The sequence below is a fragment of the Fusarium proliferatum genome (assembly GCF_900067095.1).
Source record: "Fusarium proliferatum ET1 genome assembly, contig: FPRO_scaffold001, whole genome shotgun sequence".
Lineage (NCBI taxonomy): Eukaryota > Fungi > Ascomycota > Sordariomycetes > Hypocreales > Nectriaceae > Fusarium > Fusarium proliferatum.
Window position 1 is genome coordinate 4,636,251 of NW_022194790.1, and position 17,509 is coordinate 4,653,759.

At 50.1% G+C, this 17,509-nt stretch overlaps 8 protein-coding genes across 8 annotated transcripts; 4 read left to right on the top strand and 4 right to left on the bottom strand.

The window, feature by feature from the left end:
• Window positions 1-1,729: 1,729 nt before the first annotated feature.
• On the top strand, window positions 1,730-4,363 carry FPRO_00578 (uncharacterized protein; the record flags this gene model as incomplete). Its single annotated transcript, XM_031224858.1, has 1 exon — window positions 1,730-4,363. One exon carries the CDS (start codon window positions 1,730-1,732, stop codon window positions 4,361-4,363), a length of 2,634 nt encoding a protein of 877 aa, XP_031075892.1.
• Window positions 4,364-4,527: 164 nt separating this feature from the next.
• FPRO_00577 (uncharacterized protein) lies at window positions 4,528-4,971 on the bottom strand (the record flags this gene model as incomplete). Its single annotated transcript, XM_031224869.1, has 2 exons — window positions 4,528-4,818; window positions 4,906-4,971. The coding sequence occupies 2 exons, from the start codon at window positions 4,969-4,971 to the stop codon at window positions 4,528-4,530; spliced, it is 357 nt and encodes a 118-aa protein (XP_031075893.1).
• A 445-nt stretch (window positions 4,972-5,416) lies between these two features.
• Window positions 5,417-6,755, top strand: FPRO_00576 (putative uroporphyrinogen decarboxylase; the record flags this gene model as incomplete). Its single annotated transcript, XM_031224880.1, has 5 exons — window positions 5,417-5,471; window positions 5,545-5,586; window positions 5,647-6,182; window positions 6,238-6,628; window positions 6,679-6,755. The coding sequence occupies 5 exons, from the start codon at window positions 5,417-5,419 to the stop codon at window positions 6,753-6,755; spliced, it is 1,101 nt and encodes a 366-aa protein (XP_031075894.1).
• A 452-nt stretch (window positions 6,756-7,207) lies between these two features.
• FPRO_00575 (uncharacterized protein) lies at window positions 7,208-7,688 on the bottom strand (the record flags this gene model as incomplete). Its single annotated transcript, XM_031224891.1, has 2 exons — window positions 7,208-7,421; window positions 7,498-7,688. 2 exons carry the CDS (start codon window positions 7,686-7,688, stop codon window positions 7,208-7,210), a joined length of 405 nt encoding a protein of 134 aa, XP_031075895.1.
• Window positions 7,689-9,810: 2,122 nt separating this feature from the next.
• On the bottom strand, window positions 9,811-11,535 carry FPRO_00574 (uncharacterized protein; the record flags this gene model as incomplete). The annotated part of the gene is made up of 6 exons (XM_031224903.1): window positions 9,811-10,060; window positions 10,121-10,421; window positions 10,481-10,743; window positions 10,813-10,892; window positions 10,950-11,004; window positions 11,066-11,535. The coding sequence occupies 6 exons, from the start codon at window positions 11,533-11,535 to the stop codon at window positions 9,811-9,813; spliced, it is 1,419 nt and encodes a 472-aa protein (XP_031075896.1).
• A 2,107-nt stretch (window positions 11,536-13,642) lies between these two features.
• On the top strand, window positions 13,643-14,829 carry FPRO_00573 (putative ATP phosphoribosyltransferase; the record flags this gene model as incomplete). The annotated part of the gene is made up of 4 exons (XM_031224914.1): window positions 13,643-13,659; window positions 13,751-13,785; window positions 13,838-14,392; window positions 14,459-14,829. The coding sequence occupies 4 exons, from the start codon at window positions 13,643-13,645 to the stop codon at window positions 14,827-14,829; spliced, it is 978 nt and encodes a 325-aa protein (XP_031075897.1).
• An 834-nt stretch (window positions 14,830-15,663) lies between these two features.
• Window positions 15,664-16,279, top strand: FPRO_00572 (uncharacterized protein; the record flags this gene model as incomplete). The annotated part of the gene is made up of 2 exons (XM_031224925.1): window positions 15,664-15,726; window positions 15,887-16,279. 2 exons carry the CDS (start codon window positions 15,664-15,666, stop codon window positions 16,277-16,279), a joined length of 456 nt encoding a protein of 151 aa, XP_031075898.1.
• Window positions 16,280-17,037: 758 nt separating this feature from the next.
• On the bottom strand, window positions 17,038-17,322 carry FPRO_00571 (uncharacterized protein; the record flags this gene model as incomplete). Its single annotated transcript, XM_031224936.1, has 1 exon — window positions 17,038-17,322. The coding sequence occupies one exon, from the start codon at window positions 17,320-17,322 to the stop codon at window positions 17,038-17,040; it is 285 nt and encodes a 94-aa protein (XP_031075899.1).
• Between the last annotated feature and the right edge of the window lie 187 nt (window positions 17,323-17,509).

Below are 17,509 nucleotides of genomic sequence, written 5' to 3' on the forward strand. Positions count from 1 at the left end.
GCTTTGGGTCTCATCGCCGTCTATCCCGGAAGAGTGGCTCAGCCATTTCAATGCGTCAGCCATGGCGCCGCCTGCGTGTTCGATTTTGTTCGACGTAGACATCCATCAACTCAGCCAGGCCGTATTTTTCACAATACTTGATTCAAGCTGTATAGCATGGAATATTATTGTGTTTGAGCTGGAGTGATATATAAAGCTTTGGAGGTGTTCACGGTGAAGCCAAAGCGACCCTGACCTTTGTTTGAAGAGCAATCGTGAGCGTTAGACTCCTGTATCAATATAGTTTCACCTGTGGATCCTAGTCTATGACTGAAGGGCCATTCCATGTTCCATGTTCTAGAAAAGGCTCTGGAATGAGGACCTCGCAATTGTTTTCAAGGCCTTGGGAACTATTCCTCCCCAGTAGAAAGAACTGAGGCTCTGTGACTCTTTGGCTAGGTAGCTTATGATCTCTGAAGCTGAAGCTGAAATTGGTATCTTGGGTTGATGCACCCGCAGGCAGATGACTCACTGACAGACAATGGACCTTGTGAGCATGCAATCCGAATACGAAACTCAACCAGATGCTCTACTGGCAGGATATGCTGGCATTCACGTACCTATCGAAATGATATCTTTTCAAGAACACTACGTGCGAAGACTGAGCTGATGTACTACCCTATAACCGACTAACGTTAATGGACGACTCCAGCTGCAATAATCCTCTGGCCGTAACCGGCTCAAGGCCCCACAGAGACATCAAGTACCGAGCACAAGATAGGTACTAAAAGGTGATAAAAAAGAGGGAGGTACATTTACAGATACGTATGGCACTATTATTAACTGAGATCAAGTATCAGATGCTTAGTATGAAACGTTGCAAAACCCGGGAGCACAAATTCAAATTTGGGATAGAATGATAGAAAGAGAGTTATATTGTGACTAGGTCCTCGGTACTTACTACCTTACCTTAGCTGGAAGGGGGGCAGGGGGTTCAGACATATGTTAAAGGAAGGAAAGACTGTCTAAGTTACCTATTCTATTATCCTTGATATTCTGCCATAGTAGGCTGATGTAATATTTCTGACAGAAAACCAGTGCGACAGTCTTTTCTGTTCACTGACTGATGTTCAAAAACACCCCTCTCCCGTGCAGGTACCTTAGGTACCTAGGTGGGTAGGTAAGGTAGGTACTAAGGTAGCACTAAAAATGTATTCCGGCCGTTCAATAACATGAACTGACGGAAGGGACCATTAAGGCGATCACGGTATCTCAGGTTCCCATAAGACTCTCTTGATTGGCCACTTGGCCGATGCGTCACCTCTGACTCGCCAACTGGGAGGATTACCTTACATTTACTTTCTATCTTCAATTTTCTAAAGCTAAAGAGCGCGGACGCCTTCATCTTCCCGAAAACGTCATACTCGTATATATACCCATCAAGGCTCCCTTTTCCTCTCAACCATGCCTTTCATCTCCTGAGCTGGCAACTGACCGCCCTGACTCAATCCTCTAGAGACGTGATCACTACACTTGGATCAACTCACAATACTTCTTCAAGTAATCAACAAGATGATATTCCGGATATATTACGCTTTCCCTTTTCTTTATCCTCGATATTCTCCCCTTTTATCGCTCTTGTACCGACACATGCTGTCATCAATATCTTGAGAACCTCACTCAGTATCACTTGTCTCTCGGATTTCATTTTCAACCTTCTCAAGAACCCTACGCCCACTACAACACGACCATGGCATCTGTATTCACCTATGACCCTGATCCTCCAAGGGTCTCTTCACCTTGGACTCCGCTAAGCGAGTCAGGGAAGGACGAGGCTGCTCAGGGTACAGAGCTTCGCCGACCAGCAAAAGAACCTCAGCCAGGGTTGCTATCAGAGTATGGGGTCATCAAACTACAGGCCGAACCACAAGAGGGTCCTACTGAATACAAGCTTCACCTACTCCTCCGACCTAGGAGGGTGTTTAAGAGCATGAGCACTGCTGGAACATCACGCCACGCTCGGTTAAACATGCCCTCAACCGCCTCTCTCACACCTTCTAACCAGGCTCGTGAACAAACCCGTCAACAAAGGCTCCAGCACTTGACTACCCAGCTCCTGTGGAGGTTACAGCAGTCCTCTCCATATCACGCATCCAGTTCTAAGGAGCTGGCAATTCCAAGACTGCCTGATGACAGCGTTGATCTTTCTGCCCCCGTGAAGCTGAGTGAGCTTGTCCCTGGATTGGAGGAATCAAGAGGAGCCTTGTATGAGATCGGTGTCGCTGATGATGGCACTCTTGTTGGCCTCACCAAAGATGAGATGGAAGAGAGTCTCACAACTTTGAGAGTAATGGCCGCAAGCTTAGGTTGTTCTGTCGAAGTTCATCGGAGAGTCATTGTTGGCGACTGCGAATGGGTCGAGTCGACCGAGTTGGTCGACAGTTTTGTTCCCTCACCGCATCAAATTATTAGAAACGGAAAACTCTGGGTTGCCGAAGCGCTTGTCAAGCCCAACTTTGGTTTCCTAGATGAGGAAAATGGAACCAATAGTTCTCACAAGAATGAGCAGGCTATTTCAGAGAGCGCTGCCGTACCCAGCCGTGGTAGTTCTACAACACCACAGTTAAGAGTCACTTTCACTGGTCCTACCACATCAGGTAAATCAAGTCTTTTGGGGACCCTATCAACCGGGACACTAGACAACGGGCGTGGCAACAGTCGACTTAGCTTGCTCAAACATAGACACGAAGTGGCCACGGGGGTTACCAGTTCAATAGCTCAGGAACTCATCGGATACAAAGACCAGTCGATTCTCAACTACAGTCATGGGAACATCGAGTCTTGGGTCGATATACACGACTGTTCCGAGGGTGGTCGCTTAGTGTTTGTTTCCGACTCTGCTGGCCATCCAAGATATCGCCGGACAGTTCTTCGTGGACTGATGAACTGGGCACCTCATTGGATCATCTTGTGCTTGGCTGTAGATGATGGAGATACAGCCACCAAAGGACATGGGGTAACATCCTCAACGCAGGATGTTCTGGGAGTCACATCAGTTGGAGCTGATCTTGTCAAAGCCCACCTCACACTATCACTCAAACTGGATATCCCTTTGGCAGTTGTCATCACCAAAATGGATCTCGCTTCCAAGACAAGCGCGCATAGAACCACAAACAAGATCTTGTCAGCTGTCAAAGAAGCTGGGCGTATACCCAAAATCCTTCGGCCTGACCAGAAGGTATGGAGGGACTTAGACCGAGTACCTGATGATGACTCGGCCATGGTCAAAGACCTACTCAAGGGGATCTCGGAGAGTGGCAACTTAACCGAGGTTGTTCCAATTGCATTCACAAGTGCAGTAAGAGGAAGTGGTATTGGCCTTCTGCATGCCCTTTTGGAGAACCTGCCATTGCCGCCGACACCGACCGCTCGTGATTATGTTGGGATGGCGTTGAACCCAGAGCAGCCGAAATGCCTATTCCATATCGACGATACCTTTTCTCTGCCAACGTCGTACAGCAACATAACAGGTGCCTTGGGAAAGCAAGCAGACCCAGGTATTGTCGTGTCAGGCTATCTCAGGTTTGGACGACTCTCTGTCGGGGACAAGATTGTTATTGGGCCTTTCCCACCAAATGATGACGAAGCTCGCGACTTAACACCGGAGGATAGGCAATCTCCTGGTAGCTACGGACTCTCGATTTCGCACCCTTCTTCTGCAGAGTTGGCCCGCATCGCCATGAAAAATGCCGTCTCCGCATCAGCGACTCCAGGGGAGTGGCATAACGCTCAGGTTGTGAGCATACGTAATTTGAGACTCCCTGTTCTGACTCTTGAATCTGGACAAGCCGGATCAATTGGCCTCGTCATCCAATCACTCTCGCGCCGTTCCCAGAACGGTAATACGGACTCCAATATTCCCATTGAGCCCCCCCGTATTCGACGTGGCATGATCTTGGCGATAGCGTCGAAACACATGGCGGACACGGGGCTGAAGTTGCAAGCTGCGAGCGGCTTTACGGCGGTATTTGACGACTTAGATACCCAGGTCCTTGCAATCGGCACTTTCGTAAACATCTACATCGCCAGTATTCGGACGGTGGCGCGCATACGTCAGATATCGCGTCAAGGCCCAGGATGGGAAGCAGGAGCAAGAGAAGCAGACGAAATTGAGGAAATATTCGACCTCAACGACGACCTCGAAACGAATACCGAGAAGGAGAAAACCGATGCGGCGAGAGGCGGAGTGGAGATGAGCTTGGAGCTTATCCATCATCGTGAATGGATTGAGATGGGTTCACGAGTCATACTATTAGAAGGAGGAAGTCAGGATAAATCTGGACTAGAAGGATTTGTTGGAAAAGTTGTTGAGATTGTTGATTGAACTGTTGACGTTTTTTTGGGGTAGAATACCGAAGCCTCTAGTTTTACCTTCTGGATGATGCTTTTTAAACACTAGTTGCTTTGTTTAAGTCATAATTCTTTCTGAATATCTTTGATCATAACCCCAGAAACGCCATTCGTATGCTGATGTATGATACTTTATATCTAGGCCCGAACCAAGCCATAAAACAACGTCCAAGTTAAGACAAAGCCCGAGATGCCATTGAATATGCCACCGAACCAGAACTCGAACAAGCCACGATAATAACGAGAAGGATCGAGAGGAGCGTGGCCTTTGGGGAGTGATTCCGGAGCAACCTTGAGGGCGTAGAAGAGGAGAGCAGTGATGCAAGAGAAGATGATGTAGACGAGGAAACCGTAATACGATTCGAGGCCGAGGACACCGGCGCTGACTCCAAAAAGTGACGCAGTAAGGCTGTGGAGGTTGGAGAGAGCCTGTATAGATAGTCAGCTCGCAGGAATCTTGAGTGTGGATAATGATCGCTATGGATAGCAACATTCATTAAGAGCGAGGGAGCGAACCTTTGTGTTATGGACCACAGACTCGGGAACGATGGGGTTGATCTGAAGCTCGCGCTCGGAAGGCATTGTCGCGGATGAAGATGGGTCACTCAAGTCAGCCTTTTCCAGGTGAGACCGATTCTAGGGAGACAGAATTGAAGATCGAGGTTGTGGGTATAGCTTCGTATAGATCTTGAATGCAGCTCTCAACACGCGCTGGAGTGCCGAGCAGCATTGTAATGACAGCGTGTCGGTCCGTCCAAAGTTCCGAGCGCCGATTGGTGAGGTACCCAAGCTTGCATGGAGGTGGGCCTGGTTGGTTCATTTTGGAATCAGCCTTGTCCGTGCTCGGTAGCTCGACCGCAACTGTACCTACCCCTCCACTACCTATGATTCCATATGGGCAGTCCTCGGCGGGGCATTTGTAGTTTATTTAACTGGAACTTCTTCTAAAAGCCACAATCTGTAACTTGCAGTTATTCCTGAGCTGCTGTACCAATTTGACTTGACTATAATTTGAACAGCACATAGAATGTCGCAAGATTTCGCGCCTCTCAAGAACGACCTGTTGCTTCGCGCAGCATGGGGTGGGTCGTCCAAGCCTCAGTTGTGAGAATCATGAGAGAGAATTGTGCTGAGACTTGCTGTGTTGCAACTTAGGCCAGACCGTTGAACGCCCTCCCATGTGGGTGATGCGACAAGGTGAGAAGACATCTTGGCATGCGGGTATAAGTAGACAAGACTGACCTGATCAATTGATAGCCGGCCGCTACCTACCGGAGTATCACGAAGCCAAGGGTAACCGAGACTTCTTCGAATGCTGCCGCGACCCTGAAGTCGCAACTGAAATCACCCTCCAGCCTGTCCGCCGATTCGCAGGTCTCATCGATGCCGCCATTATCTTTTCCGACATTCTTGTCATCCCCCAGGCAATGGGTATGACTGTTGAGATGGTTGAGAAGAAGGGCCCCCATTTCCCGAATCCGCTCCAGAACCCCGACGACGGACAGTACGGCCAGGTGCTCGCTAAGAACGTCGATGTTGCTGCTGAACTCGGCTACGTGTACGACGCTATCACACTCACACGCAAGAAGCTTGAGGGACAGGTGCCCTTGATTGGCTTCTGCGGCGCTCCCTGGACGCTGTTCTGCTACATGGTCGAGGGTGGTGGCACCAAGCTATTTGCGCAGGTCAAGACATGGATCTACAAGTATCCTGAGGAGTCGAAGAAGCTTTTGGCCAAGATCGCCGATATCTGCGTGGATCATCTGGCACTTCAAGTCAAGGCTGGTGCTCAGGTATAGAATGCTCTCTAGAACTGCACCATATATGACTGACTTGTAAACTTTATAGCTAGTGATGGTCTTTGACTCCTGGGCAGGAGAGCTCGGCCCTTCTTCTTACCGTCAATTCTCTGAGCCCTACTTGAAGCAAATCGCCGAGAAGCTTCCCGCCAAGCTACAGAGCCTCGGCTTGGAGAAGGTTCCCATGACCGTGTTCCCCAAGGGTGCTTGGTACGCACTCGACTCTGCCTGCAACCTGGGTTATAATGTCGTTGGCATGGACTGGTTGCATGATCCCAAGGAGGCCGTCAAGATCCGAGGCGACCGCAACATTGTGTTCCAGGGCAATGCTGACCCAGGGGTACTGTATGGCACCAAGGAGGCTATCACCAAGGCCGTCGAGGAGATGGTCGAGGGCTTCTGGGTTGGAAATAAGGGCTGGATTGCCAACCTTGGCCACGGTAAGTTTGCGTCACAATACTGAGCTGGACGAGGGGCTGACCAAAGGCAGGAATTACACCTGGCGTAAACCCTGATCATCTCAAGCACTACTTCGAGGAGATTCACCGCTTAACCAAGAAGAACTAACGGGGAAAACTTACTGTGTGCTGTGTTGAAGCCGTGTTTTGAGATACCGTCTGTCTATGCTGGGTTGAACATCAAAGTAAATAAGGGGGGGGGGGGGGTCGTCAGAAAAAGCATTGTGAAGAATACCAGTAGACACGAAAAAATTGTAACATAGTAAAACAGCATGACCAAGGTTCTGAGTAAGATAAAACTTTGTTTGTAGATTATTCAATTCATGGGAACCATTGGTATCTTGACTTTTGCTTTCCTCCTTTTCACCTTTGTCTTTTAAGTTGACCCTCGTCCTTCATAAAATTGTCTACCTAGTAGCCAGAACCCCTGCTCAAGATTTCAATGTCAAAGGCGCCAAAACACCGAGCTGTACTGTAAAATAATTGGACCCAATAGCAGTAGAACGTGAAATCTCTCATGCCTATAATTGAGCACGGTGAAACACCTGAAGGTCTCAAGTCCTATGCCTTCTTGCCAAAAAGCCAGTTCTTGCCCTTCTGAGCCAACGACTCGCCAGTAGCAGTAGGTGAGTTGGCGGACTTGGGCTCCTCCTCGTCAGTGATGGCTTCGTCGTTGCTAGGCTTGCGGGTTAACTCTGTCTCCTTGTCCTTGAAGACGTTGCCCGCGCCACCACGGCCAGAATGCTGAGCACCAGATGAGGGGCGTCGAGGGATACTTTTGTCTCGGGTCAGCAACGATTCCAAAGAGAATGACCCCTGATGTTGAGCGGCAGGAGGAATGAAAAACTTACGCTTCAACGTCCTGACGCTTGCGGGTTTCGCGAGGATCATCGTTCTTGGCCATATTGCCTGTACCACCACGGCCGGTGGTGACAACAGAGCCCTTGAGGACGGGAGTCTGGAGCTTGCTGGGATCTGTCTTCTCAGTGTGGGTTGAGTCGGCCATGTTGCCAGCACCGCCTCGACCGTGAGAGGAGAGCATTGTGAAAGATGTGTGAGTTTGGAGGAGAGAGTGCTGTTGTTTGTTGAGGGGTAGTGGTTGTGTAGGTAAGGTAAGGTAGGTAGCTGGTTGCAGTGTTCTTGAGTGACTAACAACGAAACTAGTGACTGTCGAGGAGTTGTTGAGTAGACTCGGAAGTTGCCAAGGTAAAAGCTCAGGAGGACGTCCCCAAGGAATTGTAATGATGAAGAGAAAAGTCTATTTGAGTGAAGAAGATTTAGCTGGAGGCGGTGGTGACAGCTTTTAACCCAATGCCAAGTCCTCGTGATTGATGTTGTAACTTGCTACCAAATTTTCCCCTGCCCTGGAAGTGTTCCCATGATCAACTAAACAGGGGCAAGAGGGAAAAAAATTCGATAGGTTCCCAGGCGCTGCGGCCTTTTCCCTCCCCTTCACACCCACCGAAGCACTGCGCCCAGCCATAGAGTATATGGCCTAGACGGGCCTTGTGCTCACTAGGCTGCCCCGAACCTGGGCTAATGGGTTGTGAGCTGTAGGGCGAGATCTCTTCAGCTGGGCGTTGTAGCTGAAAGTGCTTCTTCTGCACTACCTTGGAGCCTATTCTTGAGTCAAATTATCGAACTCTCTCTTTCTACCTCTAGTTGAAAAGCGCTGCCCTCCTCTCAACCCTTCCTTGTCCATTTGAAGAATGAGGCTCAGTTAAAGCTCGTCCAAGTCTAGGACAAGTAGACGCAAGTACCCGTGCGCCAGTTCCACTTGGTCATGGCACTAAGAGGCCATGTCCAGTCATAGAAATTGGTTGCGTAATGAATTTTGATGGCCTCGTGCTGCCCCAGATCTTGGCAAGGTACTTCCGATATACGAAGTCAATACAAGCTTTTATGAGGCCTGTGAGGGGTTCAATGCTGAGAGCTGGGGTTACTTGATGCCCGGGTCTCAGCCATAAATTGCAGCCGAGCAGTGAGGAAGTTGCCCTCACCCAGGGACCGAAAGGGGAAATATCGTATATCGAGCCAACCTACCTATAGTTGCAAAAGCGCATAGGGTACTCCGTACCTACCTAGTGAAAGATTAGTTCCCTAGTCGGTCTTCAAACGAGAACATCAAAACTCTCCGTGAGTTGTGCGCCTACCACGTCAGGTATGCGACTCATGCCTGTCATGACAACATGAGTCTTCCATGAGATTCTCCCCTTTCAAGGCCTCGCTGTTCGGTCAAGTAGAAAGTAAGTTGGCCGAATGGCCTCTCGTCGCCAAGCGAATCTATCCATCAGAGATCTGTAGATCATCTTCGCTCTCGCCGGGCTCCGAGTTCCCAGCGGCGCTCGCTCCCGCATAAGGCGTAAACTCTCATATTCTTGCGTGCCGGCACCGGCAATTATCCATAGCCGTTTCTGTACTGGCGTGCCCCGACACGACGGGCTGGTCTGGGTTGGTGGCTCACAGCTATGGAAGAAGCCCGGGAGAACCTGCTCGAAAAAGGCATTCAATCACAAGCCTCATGACCTCAAAATCTCGAAATGTGCAAGGGGATGCTGCTGTTTGTGGCTTATAGCCTGTAGCTTGTACTGCACACAGCTAGATTCCATCAGGGTTGTCCCATGCTAATCCGACACAAGACCCTGAATTTGGCGGCTAAGCTTGTCTAAGTGCGATGACGTTGACTCCTTGAACCCCTGGTTCGGCCATGATACTGTCATCCTCTGCTCTCGAGCTAGGGAACCCTTTGCCCTGTCGATCCCACACCTGGCTTCACACTCTTTATTGGCCCTTCAGATGTGTCTAGCTGCAGCACCACCGACACACTGCAGTGCAAGCTAGGACAAAAGCACAAAGTACGGAGTATCAGAAATTGACTCAATTCCAAAACACCAACGCCGGCATCTATACTCAGTATTCAATGTCATGACGCCTTGTCTGACAATGGCAGTAACTCCATACATTTTGGCGACATATCTTGGAGCCCTGTACAAAGGATAGCCATGATTTGGCCTATTTTCCCGTGCCGATTGCCTTTTGTGCGCGCCAGCTATTCATTCTCCTGTGGATTGCAACTATCTGAATAGCCAAATTTCCAAACCCTAACTCTGATATGGTCAAACAATCACGGATGTTTCCTTGGTGATATGGTTCACGCAGATTCTTCAGTTCTGATCGTACATCTCTTCATCACCTTCGCCCTTGATGTTGGCGTCCTTACGGATCGGGATCTTGATGCCTTGGTTTGCAAATTTCTTGCTCAATGGTGTACTTTCACACACGCCGGGGAACTTCTTGGCCGAGTACACGTGGAAACTCTCGCTGTAGCAAGACGACAGGATTGGCGCTCGGCCTTGGTTTACGTTGGCTCCCTGCCCTCCGGGACGCCCAACGTTGACGAAGGAGAACCTTAATCTGCAACTTCAGCGTCAGCAATCGAAAGCCACGGCACAGACCAAATCCAGTTGCCCTTACCGAAAGGTTCCTTCTGTACGGACGCTGAGGTCTTGGAGGACAAACCAGATACCTGATTGTCCTTCAGTGTCCTCGAGGCGGAATGCGCTTGCGGCCAAACTGCCAATCAAGTTTCTCGTAAACATCCCTTGGGGTTGACCTCCCACTACTGCCATCCGAGTAAGCGCATTTTGATCCTGTCCATATCCATTACGGAAAGGGGCACCTGGCGGAGGAGCCGAAGGCTCGGCACTGTAACCGCTATGCCGCGGGTAATATTGTTGGGGCGGACCGTAGGAACTGCTCGGCGGGTACGACGGTGCTACTCTTGTGTCAGACACGGATTTGTTGTCGCTTGTTGTTCCTCCTGTTTCGACCAACCTTGACCATAGCTCTGCTGCACCGGTGGGGGATAATCCTGCCCATAGTTCATCCCTTGCGATTGCCCATATCCAGACTCGCGGCTCGGGGGCAGAGATTGTTGCTGGTACGAAGGGGTTCCTGGTTCTAAGGACGAATAAGTGTAGGTACTTGAGGATGCCATAGCGCCAGTCCCAGTTGAGGACCGCACCAGGTTGACTTCTTTGGTACCGTCATGATTCCACAGATCGACCGATAACACAAACATGGCGTGGTCTAGGGTACTACACATTATGCATTAGCACAAACCCAGATGCCCCTTTTTTTTCTGTCTCGCGACTGCATCGACGTACTTGTAGTCAACCTCTTTACCCGTCTCGGTATTGATTATGACAAGACGAACACATGGCGGCGGCGTGATTGGGCGACGATCCTAAATCAGAACTGTGAGACATATGATCAGGGCTCACAGGCAACGAAAGAAACAGACCTTATCGCCAAATCCACACATGCGCGCACGCACGGGTTGTTGCTTCACATCGAGACTATGGAATCGTTTCAGCGGGGTCGCGAAGGAAGTTTGAAGGATCCGCCTTGGCCACAAACCTGTACTTCCAGCCTGATCCTTCTTCAATCTTGGAGTAGGATGGGGGAGCGTGTTCGGAATCTTTCTGATGGTCGGTGGGCGATGGGCGCGAGGAAGGCGGGGGAGGATGATCATCATGTTGCGAAGGAGGAGGGACATGTTGCTGGTGCGGATGGGGCCGAGGGTATTGACTCGGCTGAGGCTGTTGATATGGAGCTGGGGCATATGGTGGGAGTTGAGGCTGGTGGTGGGGTGGTTGGCCATGGTGTTGATGCGAAGATAGCGAGTGGGAAGGTGGCGGCGGAGGTGGATGTTGGTGGTGAGGATGTGGAGCTGACGGCGGAGGAGGCAGGGGAGGATGGGACGAGTGGTGATGTTGAGTCGGGGGCGGTAGAGGCGGAGGAGGATGCTGGTGTTGTTGGTAGGTATGGATCGGTGGTGGTGGTGGTGCACTGGAAGAATAAGCAGGGCCAGGGATTCGCTGCGACATGTCGGGCGGGTGATAGGCGGAATTCATTGCGTTTTGCGATCAATGATAAGGTTATCGAGAGTTGGTGTCGAGTGCAAGTCTACGTATGGATATAATATAAGAAGGAATAAAAAGGTTGGGGAGGTAGGTATGCGTAGAGGATGGATGATCTGTGGAGGACGAAGCGAAGAGGAGAATCTGTGCGGACAGGTCGAGCTATAAGAGCATATGCTCCGACAATTGTTGCGTTGCGTTGCGCGGAAATCCCCTTGGAGTTCGTCCTGAGCCAAAGAGCGAAGAGAAGCGAAACAAGACGAGACCAGATGTCGGTCTTGAGGGGAGAAGAAAGCGCCAGGAGGCGAAGCCACCAAAAGGAGAGGCCGACGATACAAAGTGAGGTAAGGTAGGAAGGAAGGATGTAAGTGAAGCAGAGCAAAGCAAAGCAAAGCCAAAGCAAAGTCAGTTAGGTACCTTAAGCGCTGGATCGTCGACGTCGCGCGGGGGGCGGCAGGTGGAGAACCCAGAAGCCCGGCTGAAGGTAAAGTGTAAATTGATGGAAAGTTTGAGATGGAGCTGGAGTTTTAGCTCCCAAGTGGCGCGGCCCGGGAGCGCTAAAAGGGTTTCGATTCCCTGGCTCGGCTCCGTTATCCCAGGACTTATTGCCGTAATGCGTCCCAAGCTCATGAACTCTGATCTCCACGATAATTTCAGTTCTATCCCGACGCAGTGGTTAAGGTATGGTATAGCATATCTAGGCGCCCCCGAGAATTAGACAGAAATATCATAGAGGGCTTGGACCGAACCAACCGGTAGCTGAGGCAGCTTGGCGAGCAAGAGAAGCCAAGATCTGCGACTCCTCAGCTCTGGACTGGGCTGAGTGAGCTGGGTTGAACTGGACAAAGACTTTGTTGCGGTTGAGACCTTGACTGAGACCTTGACTGAGACTCGACAAGGACTGGGCCATCGGGGTTTATCAAGTAGGCGTCAGCAAAGAGACGGAAAAAAGAAACATGACAGGAAAAAGGACCTGGGTAGCACACCTCCAGGAGAGTGTAACACAAGGTGAATGGACCGGCAAACATCCGCGAAGGCGAGGAAAACAAAGGTGCATATGAATGAACGCAAGCCACATGATACCACAATCACAGACAGTACCTAATGTAACACATGCTGAGCGAGCACACCATCTTATTCAAGTTGCTCGGAAAATGTTGTTTCGGTCAGCACCACAGCCAGCCACGTTGCTTGCTGAATGACATGACTGCATCGCCATGTAATAAACAATCGTGTTGGGGTTGCTTCACTTTGTTTCCAGACTCTCTACCAGATGGAGAAACTACCTTGATTAATTCCTTGCCCTCGGACCCGCAATGTCTTGATCAAAGGCTTTGTTCAACGCTTACAATTTCTTGTGTCTCGCTGATAACGGCTCGACCACCTATTGTTCGTCTCGTTGCTGCCGATCCGGTCTAACTTCGGATGGAGTCTCAACCGCATGATACACGGTACAAATCCAGTGCACAAGACATTTTGTTGTTGGTCAATTGTAACGACAAACCGTTTACAAGAGCCCAATTGGGAAGCGATTACAGAAAGGCATTGCGGTTACCAACAGGCTAAGTTTGATTGGCAAAGTCAATTGAAAGTCTCATGTTTTCAATAAATACATTTTCGGGTACACATTGCTTCGGCATATTCTGAAAACAAAGGCCTCGATTCGTAACTTGAAATGCTCAATATTGGATATGGACTTCAGAAAACATCCACATCCAGTGGATGTATGACTCCATTCAGCACCGTGTTATCTGCGTGGCTCCTAATTGGTGGGCCTGTCAACATCTTTCCCCCGATGGTCGGTCTGTGCAAGTGCTGATTTGGTTATGAGGTACCTGACCAGAGCCCCAATCACAATGCCCTAGCGTATGAAATGATGCATGCTGGTGCCACAGTCAAACACACGAAGCCCCGCCATCGTCTTGAAGCCCCGCAGTCGGAGTCATTAGCAGCCACCACAGACAATAATATATTCCCCGACTGCCTTACCTTGCTGTGTGATTTACCTAATTCAAACTACCTATACCGAGTCCAAGGGAAGAAGAATTGCATTGTAGCACTTCTGTAGCCAGCCATGGATCTCGTCAACAGGTTGGTCCGCCCCGATGCTACCTTCGCACCGTCAAAATCGTCCCTCAATCCCACCTTCACTATGTGGTCGCTGATTCAAAATCCCCTCCAGTCTCGAAGGCCGTCTTCTTTTTGCTGTGCCCAAGAGTGAGTCGTCCCATGTCCTTCCAATCCACATTCTTATGCTCATTCATCATAGAGGGCCGTCTCAATGCTGCCACACTGAACCTCCTCGAGGGCGCCGACGTCCAATTCCGTCGTGAGAACCGTCTCGATATCGCTCTTGTCAAGAATCTCCCTATTGCCCTGATCTTCCTCCCCGCCGCCGACATTCCCACGTTCGTTGGCGAGGGTCGTTGCGACCTCGGTATCACCGGATGGGACCAAGTCCAGGAGCATGATGCCTCGGTCCGTGCCTATAATCACTTGCGACGCAGCTCTGTTGATCTGTCGTCATCCGATGATAAGGTTGCTGGCTCTGATATGGTTATGGAATTGGGCTTCGGCAGCTGCAAGCTTCAGGTCCAGGTCCCCGAGAAGGGCCAGTACAAGACCCCCGAGGATCTCATTGGAAAGACGATTGGGACGAGTTTCGTCAACCTGGCTGCCGACTATTTCCTGAAGCTTGAGCAGGGCGAGAATGTACAGGGAGAGCTTTCGCCTCGCAAGATGCGCACCAAGATTGTTGAGTTGAGTGGAAGTGTCGAGGCAGCATGTGCTCTTGGCGTTGCTGAGGGCATTGTCGACCTTGTTGGTATGTGGAAAACTCGAGGCCTGCTTCACCGATTGTGACGGACCATAACTAACGATCAACGCCTAGAATCTGGTGAGACCATGCGAGCTGCTGGGCTCAAGGCCATTGACACTGTTGTCGACTCTACCGCCGTGCTCATCAAGTCAAAGTCGCCATCCAATCCCGAGCTCATCGACCTCATCACCTCCCGTATCCGTGGTGTTATCACTGCCAAGAGCTACGTCCTGTGCCAATACAATGTCGAGCGAAGCCGTCTGGCTGAGGCAACCAAGGTTACTCCTGGGAAGCGCTCAGCGACAGTTACCACCCTGGATGAGGAGGGCTGGGTTGCAGTCAGCTCCATGGTCGAGAAGAAGAAGATTGCTCTGGTTATGGACGAGCTGACCCGAATTGGTGCTCAGGACATCCTTGTCCTCGACATTCACAATGCGCGCTGAAAGGGGACACATGAGGGGTCAGGCAAGAAGGCGTTGATATGCATAGGCACCGGTAGGCGTGGGATTCATGGGCAAACGGCGCTCTGGAAAATCAATGGCTGGCTGGGTATCAGGCTAAAAGAGGGGGGTTGTAATGTATGGGCTGCTTGTAAGCGCCATGTCACCTTCGTTGTAATGAGATATCCCTATTGAAACTTGAATAACCATTTCCCGCCTTGAGGCGAAGATTGGAAATTGTGCCTGGCCGAATCCTACCGGGACTTAGACTTGGAGCTTGGGCGGGAATGGTCGACGCCGCATACGTCGTATCACGATGAGGCTGAATGATTTGAGATGGTGGCTTGGCAGCAGGACTGAAGATGATTCTGCTGGAGGCTGGACAACATGTTATATGGCTCCAATGGGACATGCGAACCGTACGAAAAGCTCATTTGTCAGGGTTTGAACTGACGGGGGCAAAAAAAAAAAAAAAAGAAAAAAGTCTTTTTCTCGATCCAAAGTAGAGCCTCCCCGCAACAATTACAGGAATAATTACTTAACAATGATGATTGACGATGGTGATCGGGAGCTTCGGGAATCCTGCGGGCATCGATTAGCTAGCAACCTCCACGCGATGACCTCACTAGGGCGGCTACGTAAGTGAGCCACAACCAATTCATAAGCTCTTTGTCTGAGTCTGATTCCCTTGATCAGGTGGGCCCATGAATCAAATACCATCAACGACCTAGAAACGAAGTGTTTGGGGCATACGTTTGCTATAAACTTGAACTCACATCCACCGTCAGAAATCCCCCAAAACTCGTCATAGTACACTACCATATTCATTCTCCCATCATGGCCAAATTTGGTCCCCAGCCTGAGAATGCTGGTAATAACCAGCCCTCTACTCTCTATTCCGTAGGTTACTCCCCGCCCCAACGTTATCTGTGGTCATTGCCAAAGAAGACTGGAAGGGTCTTGTCTTGTCTTATATTCTCTTTGTTTCAAAGTCTCATGATATCAAGGAACAAGGTCGTATTCTCTGCTCGTCGCAATAACACTGACACAGGTGTTTTAGCTCATCATGACGCCTGTCAACATAACCGTCTTCCTCTTCTCACTCCTCCTGGTCGACTTTCGCCATACTGCTAGCCGCAACAACTTCTACGGTACCGGTAACTCGCAAGCGAAATGGGTACCCCGATGGTTCCTCCAGCCATACCAACACATTGGCCATAGGGATCATGATGCCCATGGTCGTTGGCACTATCACAGCAAGCAGAAGAAGCTCATGAAGATGGAAGCAGACGAAGCGTTTCAGATGCGGTCTTCCATGTTCATGTTCATGGCTGTGGCATTGGCTCTGGCTACGAGTGCTGCCTGGTTCTTGACGAGTCGTCTATATTACAGTGTCGCTTCTCTTGTCGAGCCTCATACCGCGAGTCATACTATTCCGCCTACGGGTCCGTGAATATGACAGGGTGGAGAGAAGGCGGATGATACCTGAATCTCCGCCAAGTTCTAGAGACCCTCTCTGTTTCGCGGGGTGGTATCAACCGTTGACTCCAGACAAGGACCTTAGCACCGTCACCTAACAATTTTCCCTCCAACTGACATGTGTCTCCATCGATCTGGCTTCTTGTTTTCTCTTCAACGGCAAAGAGGCGATGTCGCTTGATGATTTCATCGGCGATCATTGTGTATCACATTGAGAGCACCATTTGCACCGTCGTCTCTTGGAGCGATCTCCCGGATCTTGAGGCATGAGCTAATCATACATTGGCCATCAAGCATCGCTGTTATTCTGTACACAAAGTATTTCAGGAGTGTTTGTGGGCCGTGACAGGCGTTTCGAACCCCTGTTTGATATCGTGCCCGGGGATATGACACTGTATGAGATGTAATGATCATGATAATGGATTGGTTTTTCTTAGAGGGTCTCAGACAGCAATGGAGGACTAAAAGTCTGATTGTGTTTGAATTTGAATCTGGATCTAAAACTTGGCAAGATCATTCATCTTTGATGCCATACCGAATCGTCACTCGGTCAAGAATTGAAGAACAACCATATAAGTCACACAAACGCCGTCTCTTGAAAATTCCCTACTTTGGCCTGCCAGAGATCCAAAAGGCAAGCCTAACACCACATTAAATCCCCGGAAATTGTAATCTTCAACGCGTAAACCATAAAGCAAGATCTCATGTCAAAGCAGCATGCGTATAAAGGCGTTAACCGATGCGCTCCTCCACGCTGCCCCAGTAGACAATGGGCCTGGGCTCAAGCAGGCTCAACTCACTGCCGAAGCTCTTGCGTTCAGCCTCTAGATGCAACAGAGAAGGCTGTCGCGAGATGATGCTGTTGATGGCAACAACAGGGGACGAGCTTGTCGTGCTGACTGATGAGTAGGAAGCCTGGGTGGAGGTGGAGGCTGATGAGCTGCGACGCAGAGAGTTGCGCAGACGTGAGGGTGAGAAGCGAGAAGTCATAGTTTCGAAGCGGGAGGTGTGAGCCATTGTATGAGAGTACGTAAGAATAGCCGAGAGTGAATGTGTTGTTGCGTAATAGTGAAATATGGTACTGGCGTAATAAGCGTGGCGTGGGTGCAAATGCTCGCGATGGTCGTTGAAGCGAAAGAGCTAATGAGCAACTTGTCCAGCAGTTGTCGTATGATAAACCGAATTTTTCAATGAGTGAACGAGT